This window comes from Macaca mulatta, chromosome 19, assembly GCF_049350105.2.
Source record: "Macaca mulatta isolate MMU2019108-1 chromosome 19, T2T-MMU8v2.0, whole genome shotgun sequence".
NCBI lineage: Eukaryota > Metazoa > Chordata > Mammalia > Primates > Cercopithecidae > Macaca > Macaca mulatta.
The window spans coordinates 49607856-49632308 of NC_133424.1; the positions used below are offsets into that span (position 1 = coordinate 49607856).

The 24453-nt window shown below is 51.4% G+C and overlaps 1 protein-coding gene across 2 annotated transcripts in view; it reads left to right on the forward strand.

Moving 5' to 3' along the window:
- Positions 1-24453, forward strand: part of RYR1 (ryanodine receptor 1) — a 158969-nt gene that overhangs the window by 87293 nt on the left and 47223 nt on the right. The window contains exons 66-84 of one of the 2 annotated variants that reach the window (XM_028840010.2): positions 5-337; positions 2303-2543; positions 5767-5854; positions 5956-6048; positions 6792-6806; positions 8218-8388; positions 9892-9951; positions 10543-10680; positions 11202-11314; positions 11495-11591; positions 11846-11952; positions 15425-15476; positions 15606-15671; positions 17546-17645; positions 17959-18038; positions 18134-18210; positions 18814-18887; positions 19565-19582; positions 20689-20769. In XM_028840010.2, the coding sequence (XP_028695843.2) occupies positions 5-337; positions 2303-2543; positions 5767-5854; positions 5956-6048; positions 6792-6806; positions 8218-8388; positions 9892-9951; positions 10543-10680; positions 11202-11314; positions 11495-11591; positions 11846-11952; positions 15425-15476; positions 15606-15671; positions 17546-17645; positions 17959-18038; positions 18134-18210; positions 18814-18887; positions 19565-19582; positions 20689-20769 (2004 nt within the window). The remainder of the gene's footprint in view (positions 1-4; positions 338-2302; positions 2544-5766; positions 5855-5955; positions 6049-6791; positions 6807-8217; positions 8389-9891; positions 9952-10542; positions 10681-11201; positions 11315-11494; positions 11592-11845; positions 11953-15424; positions 15477-15605; positions 15672-17545; positions 17646-17958; positions 18039-18133; positions 18211-18813; positions 18888-19564; positions 19583-20688; positions 20770-24453) is intronic. The other variant, XM_028840012.2, reaches the window with a different exon arrangement.

Sequence of the window (24453 nt, forward strand, 5' to 3'; positions counted from 1 at the left end):
CCAGTCCTGGGGCTCCCCAACAGTGTGGAGGAGATGTGTCCTGACATCCCGGTGCTGGAGCGGCTCATGGCAGACATCGGGGGGCTGGCCGAGTCAGGGGCCCGCTACACGGAGATGCCGCACGTCATTGAGATCGCGCTGCCCATGCTCTGCAGCTACCTGCCCCGATGGTGGGAGCGCGGGCCCGAGGCACCCCCTCCTGCCCTGCCCGCCGGCGCCCCCCCACCCTGCACAGCTGTCACCTCCGACCACCTCAACTCCCTGCTGGGGAACATCCTGAGAATCATCGTCAACAACCTGGGCATTGACGAGGCCTCCTGGATGAAGCGGCTGGCTGGTGGGTCGGGGGCACTGGGCGTCTGAGGGGTGGGTCAGCGGCCTGGGTTCCCTTGGCCAGATGGTCTGAAAGGGAGACCCATGGTCCCCTGGGAGTTGGGAGGAGTCAGAGTGTAGGTTTTTTCAGCGTCAAAAGGCCAGGGGTCAACCGGGCATGGTGGCTCACAACTGTTACTCCAACACTTTGGGAGGCCAAGGTGGGAGGATCAGTTGAGGCCAGCCATTTGAGACCAGCCTAGGTAACATAGCATGACCCCATCTCTTTAAATAAAATAAATAACTTTTTTTAATTAGCCAGGTGTGGTGGCACACACCTATAGTCCCAGCTACTTGGGAGGCTGAGGCAGGAGGATCTCTTGAGCCCAGGAGTTGGAGGCTGCAGTGAGCTGTGATTGCACCATTGCATTCCAGACTGGGTGACAGAGTGATATACTCTCTCAAAACAGACAAACAAAACAAAAGGAAGCAAAGAAAGAAAGAGAGAGAGAGAGAGAAAAGGAAGGAAGGAAGGAAGGAAGGAAGGAGGGAAGGAAGGAGAAAAAGGAAGAAAGAGAAAAAAGGGAAGGAAGGAAGAAAGAGAGAAAGAAAAAGAAAAGGAAAGAAAGAGAGAAAGAAAAAGAGAAAGAGAGAGAGAGAAAGAGAGAGAAAGAAAAGAAAAGAAAAGAAAAAAGATCCTCAAAGCGTTAGGTTTCCTGATTCAGAAGTTTCATGTAAGGGCCAGGCATGATGGCTCATGCCTGTAATCCCAGCACTTTGAGAGGCCAAGGTGGGTGGATCACTTGAGACCAGGAGTTCAAGACCAGCCTGGGCAACGCGGTGAAACCTCGTCCCTATTATTTAAAAAAAAAAAAAAAAAAAAAGGTTTTGTGTAAGGAAACAGGTTGTGGATCAGGGTCAAGCTAGCAGTCAGGAGCTGGGATCAGGGGCCAGAGGCTGGGGTAAGAAGCCCATTCATGACCTTAGGGTCACATAGTGACCAGAAATCACATAGTGAGGTAAGAGTCTGGGTATGGGCCAGGTCAGAGGTTAAAGATTGGGGTCAGGGGTCATGCTAGTTAAGGATGAGGTAACAGGCCAGGCACAGTGGCTCACGCCTGTAATCCCAGAACTTTGGGAGGCCGAGACGGGTGGATCTCCTAAGGTCAGGAGTTCGAGACCAGCCTGGCCAACATGGTGAAACCCGGTCTCTACCAAAAATACAAAAGTTAGCTGGGTGTGGTGGCAGACGCCTGTAATCCCAGCTACTTGGGGGGCTGAGACAGGAGAATCACTTGAACTCAGGAGGCAGAGGTTGCAGTGAGCCGAGATGGCACCATGGCACTCCAGCCTGGGCCACAAGAGTGAAACTCCGTCTCAAAAAAAAAAAAAAAAAAAAAAAAGGCCGGGCGCGGTGGCTCAAGCCTGTAATCCCAGCACTTTGGGAGGCCGAGACGGGCGGATCATGAGGTCAGGAGATCGAGACCATCCTGGCTAATACGGTGAAACCCCGTCTCTACTAAAAAATACAAAAAACTAGCCGGGTGAAGTGGCGGGTGCCTGTAGTCCCAGCTACTCGGGAGGCTGAGGCAGGAGAATGGCGTGAACCCGAGAGGAGGAGCTTGCAGTGAGCTGAGATCCGGCCACTGCACTCCAGCCTGGGTGACAGAGCGAGACTCCGTCTCAAAAAAAAAAAAAAAAAAAAAAAAAAAGAAAGTGAAGTAACAGGTGAGGCTTCAGTTGTTAGAGGTCAGAAGAAGTCAGGGATTTGTGCCGGGCTGGGGTCACAGGATAGGGACTGGGTCGTAGGTTCAGGTCAGGAGCTGTGGCTGGGATCAGTGTTCAGGGACGATGTCCGAGGTTAGGGTCAGGCTGGGGTCGTATGGCAGCTGCTAGGTCGGAGGTGCCGTTAGGGAGTCGGGCTGGGAACGGAGGTCAGGGCCTGTATCAGAGGCCGGAGGTGGCATCGGAGCCCACTGCGCCCCTGCAGTGTTCGCACAGCCCATCGTGAGCCGTGCGCGGCCGGAGCTCCTGCAGTCCCACTTCATCCCCACCATCGGGCGGCTGCGCAAGAGGGCGGGGAAGGTGGTGTCCGAGGAGGAGCAGCTGCGGCTGGAGGCCAAGGCCGAGGCCCAGGAGGGCGAGCTGCTGGTGCGAGACGAGTTCTCCGTGCTCTGCCGGGACCTGTACGCCCTGTATCCGCTGCTCATCCGCTATGTGGACAACAACAGGTCAGCGGCGCCCCGCCGTCCCCCCGCCCTACGCCCCGACCTACCGCGTCCTCCAGCCCCAACTGATCTCTGCCTCCTGACTGGCTGGAAACTTCTTCCAATGCTCTGGCTCCACCAGCCTTCTGACTCTTCCTCCTGGTTTCTTCTAGCTTTGAGAACATGGGCCCAACATCACCCAGCCCACTTGTTTCTTTCTTTTTGGTTTTGGTTTTGGGGTTTTTTTTGTTCGTTTGTTTGTTTGTTTTGAGACAGAGCCTGGCTTCGTTGCCCAGGCTGGAGTGCAGTGGTGCAATCTCGGCCTACTGCAACCTCCACCTCCCAGGTTCAAGCAATTCTCCTGCCTCAGCCTCCCCAGTAGCTAGGATTATAGGCGCATGCCACCACGCCCGGCTAAGTTTTGTATTTTTAGTAGAGACAGATTTTCACCATGTAGGCTAGGCTGGTCTTGAACTCTTGACCTCATGATCTGTCTGCCTCAGCCTCTCAAAGTGCTGGGATTACAGCCATGAGCCAACACACCTGGCCAATGTGATTTTTTTTTTTTTTTTAATTCTCCTAATGCTGGACACTTAGATTGTGTCGATTTCTTTGTCACTATGCACAACACTGTAAGGAACAGTTTGCTTTTTTTTTAAATTATTATTATTGAGACGGGGTCTCGCTCTGTTGCCCAGGCTGGAGTGCTGTGGCATGATCATGGCTTACTGCAGCCTCGATTCCTGGGCTCAAGTGATCCTCTGCTTCTGCCCCTGCGTAGCTGGGATTATAGGCTCACACCAACATGCTCAGCTAATTTCTGTATTTTTATGGGGTCTCACTATGTTACACAGGTTTGTCTCGAATTCCTGGGGTCAAGCGATCCACCCACCTCAGCCTCCCAAAGTGTTGGGATTACAGAAGTGAGCCACCACACCTGGCTGTGATTTTTTTTTTTAAACATAACAATACACCATGAAAGACATATAGGCCAGGTGTGGTGGCTTATGCCTGTAATTGCCTTGGGAGGCCGAGGCGGGTGTATCACCTGAGGTCAGGCGTTTGAGAACAGCCTGACCAACATGGCAAAACCCTGTCTCTATTATGAATACAAAAATTAGCCAGGCGTAGTGACGCAGGCTTGTAAACCCAGCTACTCCAGAGGCTGAGGCAGAAGAAACGCCTGAGCCTGGGAGGCGGAGGTTGCACTGAGCTGAGATCGTGTCAGTGCACTCCAGCCTGGGAACAGAGCGAGGCTCCATCTCAAAAAAAAAAAAAAGACATATAGATTCACCCCTTTTGTCTTGGTGGTCATGTGACATTCTCTGCTGTTGGATATAGTTCCATTTTTAACTCAGTAAATATGAACAAATTGTGGTTTCTTCATACAATGGAAGACTCCATGGCAGTGGGAGTGAACAAGTTGTTTCTACACAGAATGTAATTGGCTTTCACAAATGTTAGGTGGAATGAAAGAAGCCAGAAAACCAAGAAATAAACTACAAATTACACCATCTCTTTAATGTTCACGAGCAGATAAAAATAAGTTTGGGGCCGGGGGTAGTGCCTCACAACTGTAATCCCAGCACTTTGAGAGACTGAGGCAGGAGGATCACTTGAGTTCAGGAGTTTGAGACCAGCCTAGGCAACATGGCTAGACCCTGTCTCTACAAAAAAAGAAAACATACAAAAATTAGTCAGGCATGGTGCCACACACCTGTAGTCTTGGCCTCAGGCTGGGACTGGGAGGCTGAGGTGGGAGGATGGTTTGAGCCCAGGAGGTCAAAGCTGCAGTGAACTGTGATCACACCACTGTGCTCCAGCCTGGGCAACAGAGACAGATCCTGTCTCAATAAGGGTTTTTTTCTTTAATACAAGTAAATAAATAAAATATGTGAACCTACTTAGATTCTGACTCTGTCCCCCAAAAAAAGAAATTTTATGGCTGGGTGCGGTGGCTCACGCCTGTAATCCCAACACTTTGGGAGGCCAAAGCAGGTGGATCACCTGAGCTCAGGAGTTTGAGACCAGCCTGGGCAACATGGCAAAACCCTGTCTCTACTAAAAATACAAAAATTAGCCGGGCGTGGTGGCGCGTACCTGTAGTCCCAGCTAAGTGCTCCTGACTGGGAGGCTGAGGCAGGAGAATCGCTTGAACCTGGGAGGCGGAGATTGCAGTGAGCCGAGATCACACCACCGTACTCCAGCCTGGGCGACAGAGCGAGACTCTGTCTCAAAAAAGAAAGAAAGAAAGAAATATTTTAAAACAGTTTTTAGCCTAGAAGTTAGAATAAGGATCATTTTTTAGGAGGAGGAAGGGGGAGTGGCTGGGAGGGGCCATGATGGTACTTCCAGGGACCAGAAATGTCCTATTTCTTGACTTTGGTGGTGGCTACACAAGTGTGTTCACTTTGTGATAATTAATCAAGACGATACTTCTTAATATGTAGGTTATATAATACATATGTATGTATCGTGTGTGTGTATTGCTTGTATACATATTATATTTATGTATTTCAATGAAAAGTTTAGACAAAGAGAAAGTTTTTAAAAAAGGAATAGTCAGGCCAGGCAAGGTGGCCCACACCTGTAATCCCGGGAAAGAGGATCTCTTGAGCCCAGGAGTTCAAGACTGGCCTGGGCAACCTAGGGAGACCCCCTTGCTACAAAAAGTAAAATAAAAATTAGCCAGGCATGGGCATGGTGACGTGCACCTGTAGTCCCAGCTACTCAAGAAGGCTGAAATGGGAGGATCGCTTAAGCCTGGGAGGTCGAGGTTGCAGTGAGCGGAGATCGCATCACTGTACTCCAGCCTGACAGATTGAGACCCTGTCACAGAGAGAGAGAGAGAGAGAGAGAGAATGGATCATTAAAACATTTTAAATGTTCAGTTGGGCACGGTGGCTCACGCCTGTAATCCCAGCACTTTGGGAGACCGAGGAGGGGTGGATCACCTGAGGTCAGGAGTTCGAGACCAGCCTGGCCAACATGGTGAAACCCTGTCTCTACTAAAAATACAGAAATTAGCCGGGCATGGTGTCGGGCACCTGTGGTCCCACTTACTCAGGAGGCTGAGCCAGAGAAAAAAGAATTAAATGTTCACCTGAATGGCCAGAAGACCCTAGAAACCCCATCCCTCTGACTGGATGTCTCCTGGTCCCCGTCTCCTCCTCCAAGATCTCTCTCTGGGCAGCCCCCTTCCCTGGGATCTCTACCCCCTCCCTCATCTCCCCTCCGCTGACCTCAGGGCGCAGTGGCTGACGGAGCCGAATCCCAGCGCGGAGGAGCTGTTCAGGATGGTGGGCGAGATCTTCATCTACTGGTCCAAGTCCCACGTGAGTGCCCACCCCAACCGCCCTCCCCACCACCAGAGGAGCCACAGCCCACAGGCGCCTGCCTTCACCTCTCCGGTCTCCAACACTGCTTCCCCCATCAGAACTTCAAGCGCGAGGAGCAGAACTTTGTGGTCCAGAACGAGATCAACAACATGTCCTTCCTGACTGCGGACAACAAGAGCAAAATGGCTAAGGTGGGGGCTTGGTTCTGGGAGGAGCACTTGGCAGAGAGGGCGGGAGCACCCTCTAGGGTTTCCTACCTGGCCTGTCCTCACCCAGCCAGCCTGTCCTGGGCGCATTCCCTGCAGCCCTCAGAGCAGCCCCTGTTACCTTCTCTCCCTTGTTCCCCAGCTCCTTCCTCCTCCTGTATCTTCTCCCTCCTCCCATCTCCCTCCTCCTCCCCATCTCCCTCTTCACTCATTCCTGTCTCCTTCCTCCTCCTGTACCTTCTCCCTCCTCCCATCTCCCTCCTCCTCCCCATCTCCCTCTTCACTCATTCCTGTCTCCTTCCTCCTCCTGTATCTTCTCCCTCCTCCCATCTCCCTCCTCCTCCCCAGCTCCCTCTTCACTCATTCCTGTCTCCTTCCTCCTCCTGGATCTTCTCCCTCCTCCCATCTCCCTCCTGTCCATTTTCCTCTTCTCCAAGCCTCTCTCTCCTCCCATCACCCTCCTCCTCCCCATTTTCCCCCTCTTCCATTTCTTTCTTCCTCTCCCCATTACCCCATCTCCTGCTTTCTTCCCTATCCTTCTCAGAACTGCCCTCCTCAGGTCCCAAAAATGACCCCTACCCCAAGCCAAGGCCTGGAAATGCCCAGCTAGAGAATACATGGCAGGTGGGGCAGAGGAGGTGGGGTGCTGGCAAGTTGGAGTTGGGCCTGGGCTTCTCTGCGGGGCTGGGGTAACCCTTCTTGTCTCTGTCTGCGGTCCGGTGGAGCAGGCGGGAGATACACAGGTCAGCCCCACATCTGGGACCTTCCGCATGTCTCTTGGCTAATGCCCTCTTCCCTCAGCCTCTGCACTCCTCCCCACCCCCGAGAAAACCCCTGCTTCTGTTCCTCACCCCTGTCCTCCACTCCCAGCCCCCACCCATCCTCCTTCCGTTCCCTTCCTTCCCCACCACCCCCATCCATTCCCATCCCAACCCTCGGCTTTTGGCAATTTGACTTCTTTTCTTTTCTCTTTTCTTTTCTTTCTTTTTTTTCTTTTTTGGACTTTTGTTCTGAAAAAAAAAAGAAAAGAAAAAAAGAGCAACTCTCAGCTTTTACCAAAGCATCTTGGGCTGAGGTCGAGGGTAATGGGGGTGGGAGAGGCACGCGGCGCATGGTTGGGGAGGGGGCAGCACCCTCACCGTGCAGTGGTTTAAGGCTTGGGCTCTGGACTATATGGACTGGGGTTAGAATCCTGTCTTGATAGTCAGCTGTGTGACCTTGGCCAAGGGTCATCCTTTTGAGCCTCTGAGGGCATCCAGCCAGCGGCCCCCACCCCAGGGCTCTGCGAGGACTCAGGGAGAAGCTGCATGTGTAGCCTGCAGCAGTGCCTGGCACAGGGGTCATGCTCAAAGTTGCCAGCCAGCGTGGATGTGGCTCTGCCCAAAGCTTGTCATCGGGGCTTCTTGTTGGCATGACTGAGGTGGCCCTGGCCCCGGGTCTGCACCCAAGGCTCCAGGACACGGCTGTGGGACTCTGTGCCCCGTGTCTCTGCTTCCAGGTCTTTCTGGATGTGTCTTGCATCTTTGGTCTTCCTGTCTCCTTGTCTTTTTCAGTCTCTCAGTGTCTTTTTCTTGCAACTTCTCTTGTCTCTTGAACTCTTTGTGGGCCTGCATCTTTGTTTCATTCTTGAGAACTCGGTCTTGGGATGTGAAGTGTGGGGTTGTGCATGCTGTGGACGGGGTGTTGTACTGGGGTTCCTAGGGGATTCTGGAAGATGACTGCTAGAAGTTGAGATAGGCCCAGAATTGGGGAAAATCTGGATGGGCCTGGGTTAGAAATTGGAGCCAGGCAGGCACGGTGGTGTGTGCCCATAGTCCCAGTTATTTGGGAGGCTGAGGCAGGAGGATCACTTGAACCCAGGAATTCAAGTCCAGCCTGGGCAACATGGCAAGACACCATCTCTAAACATACATTTGTTTAAAAAACAAGCAACTGGGAATTTTGGTTGTGGGCTTGGGTCTGGAGGGTCTCCAGTCACGGCTGCAGGCCTGAAGTGTAGGGTCAGCAAGGCTGGGGCGGAATTGAGGTGTCCTTGGCCGTTGGGGAGGGAGCGCCTGCTGTCCAGACTGGAGCCTGGGGTGTGGATGATGGCCACAGGCTGGGGCGGGATTGGGATTGGGGCTTGGGCTGATGCTGAGCCCTGTGTCCCCACAGTCCGGTGGCTCGGACCAGGAACGCACGAAGAAGAAGCGCCGTGGGGACCGGTACTCCGTGCAGACGTCGCTGATCGTGGCCACGCTGAAGAAGATGCTGCCCATCGGCCTGAACATGTGCGCGCCCACCGACCAGGACCTCATCACGCTGGCCAAGACCCGCTACGCCCTGGTGCCTGCCCAGCCCCGTCCTTGGAACCTTCCAGGATGCCGCCTGGCACCCACTGAGCCCCTGGGACCCTAGGGGACAACCAGGATCCCACTGAACCCCCCGGGTCCCTGGGAGCCTTCTCTTCAGACCCTACTGAGTTCTTTTCCAGGACCCTGAGGACTCACTGGGCCCTCTGGGATGCCCTGAGGACCCCACTCAAGATATTGCCAGGGCACCACAGACCTAAGGGCCCTCACTGAAACCCCACTGAAACCTAGAAAAGCTCTAGGACCCCTGGGACCCCCATGAGGACTGCAGGACCCCGCTGCCTCCACTACTGGACCATGCCACACCTGCTGAGATCCTGAGAGCCCGCCCAACAAGATGAGCCCCCGAGACTCCTCTGAACCCACCACCAAGGCCCCTTCAAGCCCCTTGGCACCTATTGAGACCCTCATGACCCCTCCTTCCCTCCCCGCTAAGACTGAACGTCTGGGTTCCCCCGAGCCCTCGGCTCACCATCCCTTTCCTTCAGGACCTGGCTGACGCCTCCCCCTGGGCCCTGTTGATGCCCAATTAAGCCCCCAAGAACTCTCAGGGCCTTAGGGAGCCCCTGTGACCCTGAGTAACTCCCCAGGATCCATGAGCCCCATCCCCAGGACTGCACCCAAACTTCTGAGGTCTCAAGTGTCCTGGAGACCAAAGGACCTGGGCCCTAGAACCTCTTAAGCTCGCTGGGATGTCGAGGCGGCCTCCCGGGACCCCACTTACCCCTTGTATGGGACAAGGACAATCTCCCTCCTGTCCGATCCTTTCCAGTTTCAGGGGCCCTAAAGAACCCTCCCAGGATTCTGCCCCAAGACCCCTATAGCCCTACCCCCAGGACCACACCAACAACCTGACAACCTACTAACCCCTGGCCCCTAAAGATCACCCAGTTGCTACCCTGCTACCACCAGGACACCACTTCCCTCAGGACCTCAAGCACCTCCCAGGACTGCTGAGTCCTGCCAGGACCCCAGAGAGCCCTCCAGGGTCCCATGGACCCCTCACCTTGGTCCTTGAGGGCTCTCCATCCTGGAACCCCAGTGAACCCCCACCCTGCTGATGCCCCCTTTGGCCCCTGTGTAACCAATGACTCAGTTGACCTATCTGACCCCCCATGACCTCTGCTGACCCCTTCTGATCTTCAAAGACTCCCTGCCCCACTCTGACCCCCAATCATCCCTCTTTGGCCATATTTGACCTTTGATGAAATCCTCTTGTCACCCTCTGCCTCTTCCCAAACCCCCATGAGGCCCCTCGAATCCTTACTGTATCTTCAAGGTGACTCTGTGACCCTCTGGCCCCCCTAGGACCCCTTCCGACCCCTGTCTACCTCTGCATCCTCTTGTTTCTCTCAGACCCCCCGCCCCAAGAAAAACGCCTTCAGTTCCTGGGGTACTGGGCCTGGAAGGAAAGGGCTGTGGGTCAGGAAGGAGGCTGGGAACTCCAGAGTGACCCAGCCTGGCCCTGTCTCCCCAGAAAGACACAGATGAGGAGGTCCGGGAATTTCTGAACAACAACCTTCACCTTCAGGGAAAGGTACGCCTCCTTTCTCTGCAAGCAAAAGAAGCAAGTCAGAATAATAACCACAATATTAGCGAAGGTTTGAGCATTTACCAAAGACCAGGCATCGAAGAAAGACCTCAAAGGTCAGGAGTTTGAGACCAGCCTGGCCAACGTGGCGAAACCATGTTTCTACTAAAAATACAACAATTAGGCCCAGCACAATGGCTCACGCCTGTAATACCAACACTTTGGAAGGTCAAAGCAGGCAGATCACCTGAGGTTAGGAGTTCGAGAGCAGCCTGGCCAACACAGTGAAAACCCATCTCTCTACTAAAAGTACAAAATTAGACGGGTGTGGTGGTGGGTGCCTGTAGTCCTGGCTGCTGGGGAGGCTGAGGCAGGAGAACCGCTGGAGCCCAGGAAGCAGAGGTTGCAGTGAGCCGAGATTGCACCACTGCCCCCCAGCCTGGGGGACGGGGCGAGGCTCCGTCTCAAAACAAAATGATGAAGAAGAAAGGCCTCAACATGCAGTCACCCATTGAGTGCTCCCAAAAACGGAAAGAGAACATCTGGCCGACTCTGTGGGGAGGGTCCCTCACGCCGAACCCTCCTTCCTCCTCTCAGGTCGAAGGCTCCCCGTCTCTGCGCTGGCAGATGGCCCTGTACTGGGGCGTCCCGGGTCGTGAGGAGGACGCCGACGACCCGGAGAAAATCGTGCGCAGAGTCCAGGAAGTGTCAGCCGTGCTCTACCACCTGGACCAGGTGGGTGGGGCCGAATGGGTCTTTCTGCTGGGTCTCTGGGCGGAGCCTGGCAGGGGGGAGGGGCTTTAAGAATGTGGGTGGGGTCTGGAGATGACTATTAAGTTTTGGGGCGGGGCAGGAGGTGGATCCTGGAGTTTACGGTGAGCCTTAGACTGGATCGGGGGAGGGGTCTGCTGCTTAATCTTGCATCTGGGGGCGGGACGGGGAAGGGGCAGAATTTTAGATCTAGGGGTGGGGCCTAGAGGAGAAGCGTTGAGTTCGTGGGCAGGGCCTTGGGTGGGTCGTAGAATTGGTCGTGGCCTGGGTCGTAGTCTTGGCTCTGTGGGACCAGGCCTAGGATGGAAACTTAGGTCTGGAGGCGGAGTCAGGACCCTGACTCTGTTGGTGGAGACAAGGTTTTCCTTCTGCCGTGTGTGTCGTACCTGAACATGGACTTGGGCACAGCTGGGCAGTTTCATCCAGGGCTTGGAGTGAGAGGGGCAGGATCTGGGGATGTGACTGTCCCGCTCTCCCCTCCCCAGACCGAGCACCCTTACAAGTCTAAGAAGGCCGTGTGGCACAAGCTTTTGTCCAAGCAGCGCCGGCGGGCAGTCGTGGCCTGTTTCCGTATGACGCCCCTGTACAACCTGCCCACGTAAGGCCCCCGGGGACAAAGGGAGCGTGAAGGGCCACGGAGAAAGGGTGGCTGGAGAGTCTGGAAAATGGAGGGCCAACGTGATGGCGCCTTGGGGATGACTGGGGGCTGCAGGCGCATGGGAGGTCGGGAGGCATGGAGGAGAGCGCGTCCCAGTGACGTCACACCTCTCCCCTGCAGGCACCGGGCATGTAACATGTTCCTGGAGAGCTACAAGGCTGCATGGATCCTGACTGAAGACCACAGTTTTGAGGACCGCATGATAGATGACCTTTCAGTGAGCTGGGGCCCGCCTGGGAGAGTGGGGGGCGAGCTGGATAGGGCTAGGGGTGGAGGCCACCCTTGGTACACCTCCAGGGGTCACGCTCCACATCAAGGGGTACAGAAATGCCAGCTCCTGGCTTGAGTAGTACCAAAGTAGGGCGCAGAATGTGGGAAAAGAGAAAAAAAATCCAGACTAACAGGGACATGGGGGAGGTAATAGAAGGGGACTCTAGAAACACTCTCCCCAAGCCTCTGCTCTCCCCCTAGAAAGCTGGGGAGCAGGAGGAGGAGGAGGAAGAGGTGGAAGAAAAGAAGCCAGACCCCCTGCACCAGTTGGTCCTGCACTTCAGCCGCACTGCCCTGACGGAAAAGAGGTGAGGACTCTTCCTAGGGCCCCAGAAATGCCCCCAAGGTCCTAGGAAAGAGGGGCACCTGGCCGCCCCCAACTCCAGCCCAGCAGCCTCCCTGTGCCTCAGGAGAGGCCCTCCAGGTCCTGGGGAGGCCCAGGACAGACAGATCTTTAAATGTCACTTTGCCGGCCAGGCACAGTGGCTCACGCCTATAGTCCCAGCACTCTGGGAGGCCGAGGCAGGCGATCACTTGAGCCCAGGAGTTCAAGACCAGCCTGGCCAACATGGAGAAACCCCGTTTCTACAAAAATACAATAAATAGCCAGGCTTGGTGGTGGGCACTTGTAATCCCATCCACTCAGGAGGCTGAGGCAGGAGAATCGCTTGAACCCAGGAGGCAGAGTTTGCAGTGAGCCAAGATCATACCACTACACTCCAGCCTGGGCAACAGAGTGAGACTCTGTCTCAAAAGGAAAAGAAAAGAAACATAAATATCACTTTGTTAGGACAGGCACAGCCACCATACACCGTTGCATGGCTGAACAGTTCACAAGGGCATCTCTGAGGGGTTCACATCACAGACAATATAGATTAACTAGGCTTTTCTAGAAGAAAGTGTCTTGCTCAAATAAAATCAGTATATTATGAAAAAAATCCATATGTAGGACAAATTTCCAACAGACAGAAGTAGTGGGGGAGTTTTCTCTTAATTCCCTCAAAGGCTTCATGTGGGCTAATGACAGGCTTAGTAATAAATAATTGTGATGCGGATGGCGCAGCTGCTGCTGCTACTGCTGACAGTAGCAGGCAGCCATTCATCAAATGCTTATTATGTGTCAGGCACCAAGCTAAGCGGTGACATCTATATCCTCTCACTTAACCGCCACACTGTGAGACGGATTATTGCAGCTCCTTTGTGTGGATAAAGGAATGAAGGCACAGGGATTTATTTTTCATTTTGTTTTCATTTATTTATTTATTTATTTATTTATTTATTGAGATGGAGTCTCACTCTGTCACCCAGCCTGGAGTGCAGTGGCACAATCTCAGCTCACTGCAACCTCCGCCTCCCAGGTTCAAGCAAGTGGGATTACAGGCGCCCACTGCCACACCCAGCTAATTTTTGTATTTTTAGTAGAGATGGGTTCCCACCATGTTGGCCATGCTTGTCTCAAACTCCTGACCTCAAGTGATCCTCCCGCCTCGGCCTCCCAAAGTGCTGGGACTACAGGCGTGAGCCACTGCACCTGGCTTATTTTTTGAGACAGTCTTGCTCTCTTGCCCAGGCTGGAATGCAGAGTCATATCATAGCTCACTGCAGCTCAGACCCCCCCACTCCACATCACCCCGGGCTCAAGAGATCCTCCTGCCTCAGCCTGCTGGTAGCTGGGACTACAGGCATGTGCCTCCATGCCTGGCTTTTTTTTTTTTTTTTTTTGGTAGAGATGGTGGTCTCACTATGTTGCCCAGGCTGGTCTCAAACTCCTGAGCTCAAGCAATCCTCCCCACTCAGCCTCCCAAAGTGTTGGGGTTACAGGCGTGAGCCACCACGCCTGGCAGGGGTTTATTTTTCTTATATAACGTGAAGTCAAGAGCTAAAGACTTCAGGACTGGGCAGTGGCACAGGGACACTGACAGGGGCCCAGGGTTTTTCTAGCTTTCTGCTCTGCCTTTCTGAGCTTTTGTCTGTAGTCCTGGGTAGATGCTGCACTTCCAGGCATCACGGCCACATGCCAGGCAGAAAGAAGGAGAAAGGCTCCCCACTCTTCACCCTTAGCAAGATCTTTGGTCTCTCTCTCTTTTTTTTTTTTTTTTTTTTTTTGAGACGGAGTTTTGCTCTTGTTGCCCAGGCTGGAGTGCAGTGGCATGATCTTGGCTCACGACAACCTCCATCTTCCGGGTTCAAGCGATTCTTCTGCCTCAGCCTTCAGAGTAGCTGGGATTACAGGTGCATGCCACTGTGCCCAGCTATTTTTCTTTCTTCTTTTCTTTTTTTTTTTTTTTTTGTATTTTTAGTAGAGACAAGATTTCACCCTGTTGTCCAGGCTGGTCTCAAACTCCTGACCTCGGGTGATCCGCCCACCTCAGCCTCCCAAAGTGCTAGGATTACGGGCATGAGCCACCGCGCCCAGACTTCTTTGGTCTCTTTATCTCTCTGGTGGGCTTCCACACAGATCTCATTGGCCAGAAATTCTGACAGGAGGCCATCTTGGGCTGCAAGGTGATGAAGAATTTGAGTGTCCTATTTTGCATCCTGTGGGAGAGCAATGTCTCTGGAGTTTGGCCATCCAGGTTGAGTCCCAGTGCAAGCTGTGTGACCCCAGCCAAGAAGGGTCTTTGTATCTTAGTTCCCCCACCTATAAAATAGGGCTAGTAACATACCCACCCAACTGAATGACTGTGAGGGTCAGTTTGTCAATATACACAAGGCACCTAGAACAGGCACTGACATGGTGTTAGTGTAAACACTCAGCAGGTGTTGGCCATTGTACAGGAGACCCAAGCAGAAAGGGATTGGCCATACTTGTTATTGGGCTGACACATGGCAAGAGGGCCCTGGGAGCTCCAGCCTTCCATCACTCCATTTTAGCATCCCCAGTGGAAAGGTAGTGCCTCCGCCATTAGCTCCAGCAAACCTCACTGAATGGGCCAGGTGTGGTGGCTCATGCCCTTAATCCCAGTACTTTGGGAGGCCAGGAGTTCGAGACCAGCTTGGGCAACATAGCAAGACCCCATCTCTACAAAAAATAGAAAAATTAGCCAGGTGTGGTGGTATGTGCCTATAGTCCCAGTTACTCAGGAGGCTGAGGTGGGAGGATCACTTGAGCCTGGGAGGTCAAGGCTGCAGTAAGCCTTGATTGTACCACTGCACTCCAGCCTGGCCAACAGAGCAAGACCCTGCCTCAAAAACAAAATAAACAAACAAAACAACAACTCCCAGAATGGATTTTACTGGACAGCATGGACAACATGACCATTTCTTACCTGTCATCGTGGCCACACAGATAAAAGTCCTCATCGGCCATGCATCTGTCATAAGCCACCCTGGCAATGGCCACTCCAGCCACCTGAGCCACACAGCCTGAGTATGGGGAGGGTTGGCCCTCCAAAGGAAACCAGAAGCTCTTTTTTTTTTTTTTTTTTGGATATGGAGTCTTGCTCTGTCACCCAGACTGGAGTGCAGTGGCGCAATGTCAGCTCACTGCAACGTCTGCCTCCTGGGTACAAGCAATTCTCCTGCCTCAGCCTCCGGAGTAGCTGGGATTATAGGCAAACACCATCACGCCCAGCTAATTTTTTTGTACTTTTAGTAGAGATGGGGTTTCACCATGTTGGCTAGGTTCATTTCAAACTCCTGACCTCAAGTGATCTGCCCGCCTCAGCCTCCCAGAGTGTTGGGATTACAGTCATGAGCCACCGTGCCCAGCCCAGAAGCTCTTATGAGATGGGGGTCCTCTCCACCAGGTCCTGACCACTCCCCTGCTTACTTCCCCAGCAAACTGGACGAGGATTACCTGTACATGGCCTATGCTGATATCATGGCAAAGGTGAGGCCCCACCCACCTCATCTGGGGCATGTTTCCCTCTCCCCACCTGCAGTGCTTGTCCACAAAAAGGGCTGGGGCGGGATGGAGGGGTCTGCTTTGTTCATCCCTTAACTGATGCCCCCTCCCCAGAGCTGCCACCTGGAGGAGGGAGGGGAGAACGGCGAAGGTGAAGAGGAGGTTGAGGTCTCCTTTGAGGTAGGTGGGCTCAGGAGGTCCTGGAGGGAAGGGATGGGGGACCCTGACTGCAGTCATCTCCCATTCATTCAGCAAAGCTCTGGGGACACAACAGTGACCAAGTCAGTCCACTGGGGAGACAGATAACACCAGCCAAACTAACACCACAGGGTGTGCACCATGGTCATGGGGGAAGTTCAGGCAGAGGGGTGAGGGCTGGGATGATTATGGGGGAACCTTGCGGGGATACAGCAGCCCAAGCAAGGTGCCTGACCCAGCCTGCAGGAAAAGGTATCAGGGAGGGCTTCTCGGAGGAGGGGACTTCTGAGCAGAAGGATAAAAGGAGCCTGCCAGTTGAAGAAAAAGAGAAAAATGTTCCACGTAGGGAGGATAGTATATGCCAAGGCCAGGCAGCAAGAAAGAGCTAGGAAACCTGCAATTCACTGATTCATTCATTCATTGAGACAGTCAGCAAGCATTTACGTCATAGTTTTCTTAACTGTTTCTGTGCCAGAGTCCCTTCTGGCACCTGGTGAAGACTTTCTCAGGATCATGTTTTTAAATGTATAAAATGAATTCATAGCAGAGGAAACAAGTATTGAGTAGCTATCAAAATATTTTTAAAATGAATTTGTGATCCAGTAGTACTTGTACGTTGTTAATCTATCAAATAAGATCTAAGGCGGGGCGCGGTGGCTCACACCTGTAATCCCAGCACTTTGGGAGGCCAAGGCGGGTGGATCACCTGAGTCCAGGAGTTCAAGACCAGCCTGGCCAACATGGTGAAACCCCGTCTTTACTAAAAATACAAAAATTAGCTGGACATGGTGGCACGTGCCTGTAATCCCAGCTACTCAGGAGGCTGAGGCAGGAGAATAGCTTGAATCCACGAGGTGGAGGTTGCAGTGAGCCGAGATCACGCCATTGCACTCCAGCCTGGGTGACAGAGTGAGACTCCATCTCAAAAAAAAAAAAAGATCTAGCAATGGATCCAGCAGCTACTATAATTGAGAAGTAGTGATGAACATAAGTGATATTTAAAGACATCTTTGAGCCATTGTGAATCTCTCTTCCTGGACCAAAAGAGCAGAATTTCAATAGGAAATGGTTCTAATTCTACAGTAATAATGTGATATGGAATATACATTAATAATAATGTGGTATGGAAACATCTGTGATTTATTTTATTTATTTATTTTTTTTTGGAGACAGAGGCTCGCTCTATCGCCCAGGCTGGAGTGCAGTGGTGCGATCTCGGCTCACTGCAAGCTCTGCCTCCCTGTTTCAAGCGATTCTCCTGCCTCAGCCTCCCGAGTAGCTGGGACTAAAGGCGCCCGCCACCACGCCCGGCTAATTTTTTGTATTTTTAGTAGAGTCAGGGTTTCACCCTGTTAGCCAGGATGGTCTTGACCTCCTGACCTTGTGATCTCCCCGCCCCAGCCTCCCAAAGTGCTGGGATTACAGACGTGAGCCACTGCGCCTGGCCACATCTGTGATTTTTATTGGTGACAAAACCACAAATTTTGCTAATATTGCTGTGATTTATGGTTTCATCCATAAAAGAAGGAAATGCTACATTTCTGTTAAAGGATGGAAAACATAAAAATGTAACTTTCCATCATCCAAGTTCACAGATGGCCTGGAGGCCCATGGACCCAGGTTAAGACTGCTGCATGCCCAGCTCTGATTTATGTAGATTTTGCCCTATGCCTAGCCCCGTGCTAGGTACAGGAGCTATATCAAGGGTGTGAGCCCCAGGGGATGGAAGGAGCTCATGGTTGAAGGAGTGAGTTGTGGATGTGGCTGGAACAGGGAGGGCAGAAGTGAGAATGTGAGGGGGAAAGGCTAGGCTGGAAAGCCTGGACTTGCCCCCATGGGTCTGCCTCCCTGCCCAGGAGAAAGAGATGGAGAAGCAGCGGCTCCTATACCAGCAAGCACGGCTGCACACCCGGGGGGCAGCCGAGATGGTGCTGCAGATGATCAGTGCCTGCAAAGGTGCCCCTCACATGTTCATTGGGCTCTTCCGAGTGCACTCATCCTATCCTCACTCTTCCCGGCTCACCCATTTCCTGCGGACCCACCCCTCCATGCCTGTGGTTTGCACGCACACCCCAGCCCTTGCAGCTTCCCCTTGCATACCTGCCTTGCAATTTCTCACTCATCCTTCAGTCACGATCACCCCTGCATGCACACCTTGGCACACTCTTACATCCCCTTTCTCACATCCCTTGGGATGGCTGTTTTCTGTTGGCTGGAACACACTGCCTTCCAACTGGGTGGGCCATCTTTTGTCTCCCATTCCCTCCAGGAGAGACAGGTGCCATGGTGTCCTCCACCCTGAAGCTGGGCATCTCCATCCTCAATGGAGGCAATGCTGAGGTCCAGCAGGTAACAGAGGCAAAGGGACTTCAGAGGAAGGCAAAGAGGGGTGGGAGGTTCTTGTGTGACTCCCAGTTCCTCCTCCCCTGCCTCCCCCTCTGCAGAAAATGCTGGATTATCTTAAGGACAAGAAGGAAGTTGGCTTCTTCCAGAGTATCCAGGCACTGATGCAAACATGCAGGTAGGTTCGAGTGGACCTCTTCTTGTTAAGCTCTGTTTGGTACCACTGCCACCCCACTCCCGGTACCATTTCCGGTTCAGATTCTGCTCTTTCAGTCCAGGGAAAGAGACTCACTCAGAATCGCTCAAATAACAGGGAATTTATTATAAGAATTAATGTAGAACAATAAGGAAGGCAAAATGTCATAGGCTTGAAGAATGAGTTGCATTATGGATTCCAGACAGTGGAACCAAAAACTTGAGAACTCAAGGGGAACTTGACAGGGAGATTTAGGAGCTCTCTGATGACCCCTCTTAATATGCCTCTACTGTTGTCTGCCTTTATTCGTCTCTTGCTGCTGGCTGACTTTTCCTACCCTCTGCAGCTTTTGCTAAATGGGTGGTTTCTGGTTCTTCGTTATTTCAGCTTGCACATGGTTCATCCTGGCCCTACCTTATGTCCTAGCTTCTGCCAACTCTTCATTTCTGCTTCCTCTTGATTTCAGCGCATACATGATATACTATGGCTCTCCAGCCTACCATGGTTGGGAGCTGCCAGGCCCTGGAAGAGAGGAGGGCAGAGGCTTCATCACATCCACCCCCGTTTTTCCTTTCTTTTCCTCAGCGTACTGGATCTCAATGCCTTTGAGAGACAGAACAAGGCCGAGGGGCTGGGCATGGTGAACGAGGATGGCACTGGTGAGGCCCTCCCTTGGGCTTCCCTCTCCCTGGGACATCTTCTTTTGGGATTCCCGCCACCCACCCCCACCCACCATTGCCCAAAGCTCCCTTCCTTGAAGACACTGGTTCCCAAGGGCTCCCTTGGGTCCCTCCCTCTGCTGTGGTCCCCCAGTCCCACCCTCTCCATCCCCCCGGGGTCTCCCTACCCATGTCCACCACCCACCTTCCCCCGCCGACCAGAAGTCATTCTGTCTTGTGTTCTCACCCATCACCACAAGGACCCCACCCTCCACGTGCCCCAAATGTCACGCCCTGGTTGCTGTTCTCTTATTAATGTCCCTAATCCGGGTTAATCACGTCTCCTCTTTGCCGTGTTGTGACGTGTCTAACCTTTCTACCCTGATCCTCGCTCCGGCCTTTCCACCTCTACGTCTTCATCTCTCTCTCTCCCTCTCCATCCTCTTCTTTCATTCCCTCTGCTTTTACCCTCATTTCCTATCCCCTTCCTTGCTAATCTACTTCCTTCTGTCTCCTTATCACTCTGCCTTTCTCTCTGTGGGTTGTTCCTCTCTCTGTGTGTGTCTTTCTGTGTCTTTGTCCCTGACTGTCATTGTGTGTGTTTGCGGTCTCTGTCTCCCTCTCTCTTTTTCTCTCTTTTCTCCTGCTTCCTCCTCCCATCCTGTTGGCTGCCCCAGTCATCAATCGCCAGAACGGTAATTCCCCCAGCCCACCCCTGTGCTGTGCTGCTGCCACCCACCCCTCCTAACCCCGTCCGCCCCTCCACCTGGGGGCTGAGGATCTGGGACGTGGAGGGGAGGGAGGGACTTCGGCAGGTGCGCCCTGCCAGTGCAAAACCTGGAGATCAGGAGTCTGGGGAGCATGATTCAGGCCCCAGACCAGCCACTGAGAATACATGGGCCTGTGAACAAGCCTCTTACCTTCCCTAAGCTTCACTCTCCCCATGTGTAAAACAGAAGCTAGAAAACACAGCAAAGATCTCTTTCCAGCTGGATATTGTTGGTCTTCCAGACCCAGATTCGCAGTCCCGGTGTGGAGTGATCCCCACTCCCACCTACTCTGCTCTTTGCGCCCCGACCTCAGATTGGTCGGTCAGCGTTTCCCACCCACCAACCGAATTGGTTGCCTCCGGCATCCACTCTGATTGGTGTGCGCCTGCCTCCTCAGCGCCTGCCTCATCTGCGCCTGCTCTGGTTGGCCCATTTGCGGTCTAGCCTCCTCCCCTACTGCCCACCATGATTTGCTTCTTTCAGATGCCCATTCTGATTGGCCCTTGTTTACACGCCTCCCTTCTGCTACTCCTGGATTGGCTGCTTTCAAGGCATCTGGGCCAATTGGCTGGCTTTCAATCTCCATCCCTTATCCCAGCCCAATCTTCCCCTGTCCAGAGCGTTTGTGTGAAGGTGACCCAAACCCCCATAATCCATTAACCTCCACGGCCTGAAGGGGGGCTGAGGGAATCACCAGCTGCCTGAATGTCTGCTAGGTCAGCAGACACTCCCGAATGTAACACAAGTGGTGACATCAGAGGGCACTGATGTAGAAAGACACTTGAGGCCTCAGCTTCATGACTCAGGGCCCCTCGGGTCTCCATCTGCTGATGTCATGGGCTCTGAGGTCAAGACCACCTGGCGTCATGGATGCCCATGGCCCTCACAGTGTCTTTGGAGTGGCGGCTACTCCTTCCAGCACCCCCATGCTTTGTGCATGCGTGTGCAGTGTGCGTGGGCCTTGTGCATGTGTGCGCTGTGTCTTGGCGCATCTGACCCCTCCTGGGCCCTGTCCCCTCCTTTCCACCCAGGAGAGAAGGTCATGGCGGATGATGAATTCACACAAGACCTGTTCCGATTCCTACAATTGCTCTGTGAGGGGCACAATAATGGTGAGGAGGAGGGGTGTGGGGTGGAGGGGAAGCCGAGGTTTGGGGCGGGTACAGAAGGGTTACCTGAGTTAGTGTCCAATCCCCTCCTCCCGCTATCAATGATAGCCACTCTCCAGCCAGTGTCGATCCACCTAGCTTCAAAATCTCTCTGGAGGCCGGGCGCAGTGACTCAGACCTGTAATCCCAGCACTTTGGGAGGCAAAGGCGGGTGAGGTCAGGAGTTCGAGACCAGCCTGGCCAACATGGTGAAACCCCGTCTCTACTAAAAATAGAAAAAAAAAAAATAGCAGGTGTGGTGGCACGTGCTTGTAATCCTACCTACTCAGGAGGCTGAGGCAGGAGAATCGCTTGAACCCATGAGACGGAGGTTGCAGTGAGCCGAGATTACACCATTGCACTCCGGCCTGGGCAACAGAGCAAAACTCCCTCTTAAAAAAAAAAAAAAAAACTCTGGAATTTCTGGAATCTAGCCACTTTGCTTCCGCTTCATCTCCTCTGGCCAGTCCAATTCCCCAAAAGCAAACTGCCAAAAACCAATTTGGCCAAAAATCAATTTGCTCAAATGGACAATTTGTCACACGCTATTTTCCCACAGGCAGTCTGCAGTGGCTGCCAAAGTTCAATACACGTGGTGGATTTCTGTACTTTAAGTCCAGAAAAGACCTAAAGGAAAAAACTGCCTGGCATTTAAAAATAAATCTATTAGAATCGTTTGTTTATTTTGCTTATAAAATCTTTGCAGAGGAAAGATCTGTATGAAGGCCGACAGATTCTTTCCTATCTTAAGCAAGAGTTCCGTTTTGTTGTGGTTCAGCCAATTTAACAAGATTGAAGATGACAGCAAATTAATTACACAACATCAGTGATGAGAAATACAGTCTCACGCCGCAAACCTAGTTTACAACTTTACAGAAGAGTCAAAATTCTGCACAAAAAACATTCTACCCAATGCCATTTCCTATAACAAACATGTACAGTCTCAAGATTGTGGTTATAACCTTTAGCAGATGATTAGGAAACCACAGACTACCCGGAAATTAACTTTCATGACAAGAATTGGAGCAATTAGTAATCTAACTTCCATAGAACCATAGAACCTTCACCTACTTGGTTAGTGCTTTGTAAGGTAACTGATTTCTAACTATCTTTAATCTTCATTCTTTTTCTTTCAACAAAGGATAAAGCATGATCCCTTTGTCTTGAATTTTCAAAAACTCTTGTGTCCACAACCAGTTTTTCAAGGTTTATTAAATACCTTTGTGCCATGGGACTAAGATTTTCTTTCTCCTTTTTTTTTTTTTTTTTTTTCTTTTTGCAGAGTCTCACTCTGTCGCCCAGACTGGAGTGCAGTGGTGTGATCACAGCTCACTACAACCTCTGCCTCCCGGGCTCAAGTGATCTACCCCTCAGCCTCCTGAGTATCCGGGACTACAGGCATGCATCACCATGGCTGGCTAAGTCTTTTATTTTTTAGAGACGAGATCTCACTATGTTGCTCAGGGGATCTCGAACTCCTGGATTCAAGCGATCCTCCTGCCTTGGCCTCCTAAAATGCTGGGATTACAGGTGTGAGCCACCACACCCAGCTGGGACTAAGATTTTCATTCTTTAATTTTAACTAATATGGAATCAGTCTTTGGGTTTAAAATACATTTTATTCCTCGGGAATGTGAAGTTTTGAAAATTAGAATGTTGTTATGAGAGGAATTGCTGTCTCCCAACAAATTTGCAACCCAGTCCTCTGCCTAAATTCGTGGCCCAGTCAAACAGATGCTTGAAATAACTTTCAAATCTCAGACCCCTTGCATGTCTTGAGGAGTCAGTGCTATTCAAAGCAGACAAAAGGTTTGTCTTTCATTTATTTGCACATGTCTATAACAGGTGTTTTCAGTCGGCAGAAATTTTTTTAACAGGAGCTGTGTATCTTTTATTTTTGCATATAGTCCAATTTAAATTAACACAGTTTAATTTAACAATTTAAATTAAGACAAATAAAGGAGTTAGAAAGCAGGGTTGATGGGAAAACCTGTACCTTTGCTTACAAAATTTTGAATATTTGAGGAGGCTTTGTCTATATCATGAAACTAGGCAAAATGGGCCTTCTGTCGAGCCAATGTGATAGAGCAATTGTGAACTGACTCTAAAAAAGTTAGGAGGAAAGAAAAACTGGGGGCGAAAATACTTTCAGGGGCTGTGAAAACCTTCCTGTGCAACATGATGTTGCTATAAACGTTTAAAAGGACATGGCTGGGCACTGTGGCTTATGCCTGTAATCCCAGCACTTTAGGAGGCTGAGGCAGGAGGATCACCTGAACCCAGGAGTTCAAGACCAGCCTGGGCAACATAGGGAGACCCTGTCTCTACAAAAACAAAAACAAAAAACAAAAAAAAACCATATACTACAGTATAATAAACCTCCAATCATATCCTACGGTATAATAAACCTCCAATCATATACTACAGTATAATAAACCTCCAACTACCCGTCACTCAGCTTTAACAGTTTGCTGCCATAGAACGATGTTTTTTAAATAGTGGGAACCACCCCATCAGACAGACGTTCATGAATCAGTTTCATGCAGAGGTTCTCATCATAATTGTACACTGGCATGCCTGGGGAGCTTTAAAAGAGACTGAAGCCTAGATTTTGCCTCTAGAGATTCTAATTTAATTGATCTGGGGTTGGGCCTGAGCCCTGGGATTTTTAAAAGCCTCCTGGTTGTTCTGATGTGCAGCCAAGGTTGAGAGGATGAGAACCACACATTTCTTCTTTTGTAGTTAACTAGAGCGGTACAGGACAGAAAAGAACAGAATGCATGGTACAGAGTAAAGCAATGCGAAACTTCTGTTTTGGGAATAGGTGAATATAATTTCAGATTGAACATATATTATCAGGTCTCAATGTAATAAGGATTTCCTTGACTGGGTGTGGTGGCTCACGCCTGTAATCCCAGCACTTTGGGAGGCCAAGGCAGGTGGATCACAAGGTCAGGAGTTGGAGACCAGCTTTGCCAGTATGGTGAAACACTATCTCAACTAAAAATACAAAAAAGTTAACCAAGCGTGGTGGCGCATGCCTGTAACCCCCGCTACTCGGGAGGCTGAGGCAGAAGAATTGCTTGAACCCAGGAGGCAGAGGTTTCAGTGAGCCTAGATCACGCCACTGCACTCCAGCTCAGGCAACAAGAGTGAAACTCCGTCTCAAAAAATAAATACAAAAAATAAAATAAAAAAAATTATTGAGGGCCTACTATGTGTCAAATGTGGTGGTGGGTCATTTATTCATTCAGTTTTTTCCAACAAATATGTATTTTGAGCACCAACTATGTAGCAGGGAGAAATAGAGATTCAGTCCCTCATTAGTTTCCAAACAATTTTTATCAAATTCCTGCTATGTGCTGGAGATATTCATGCATTTATCCAACAAATATTTATTGAGCACCTCCTAAAGGCCAGGGAACATAAGGATTGGTCACTTGTTCATTTATTCAACATGTTTTGTTGAGTGTATAATACATGCTCACAAGATTAAGATTGTCACATATTCTTTGCTACAACAAATTTGTTGCATTCTTACTATGTGTCATGCAGTATTCTAGGCTCTGGGGATACAGTAGTAAAAGAAAACAGTCCCTGGCATTGTGGGGGAATTTTTTTTGTTTTTTGACAAGGTCTCCCTCCGTT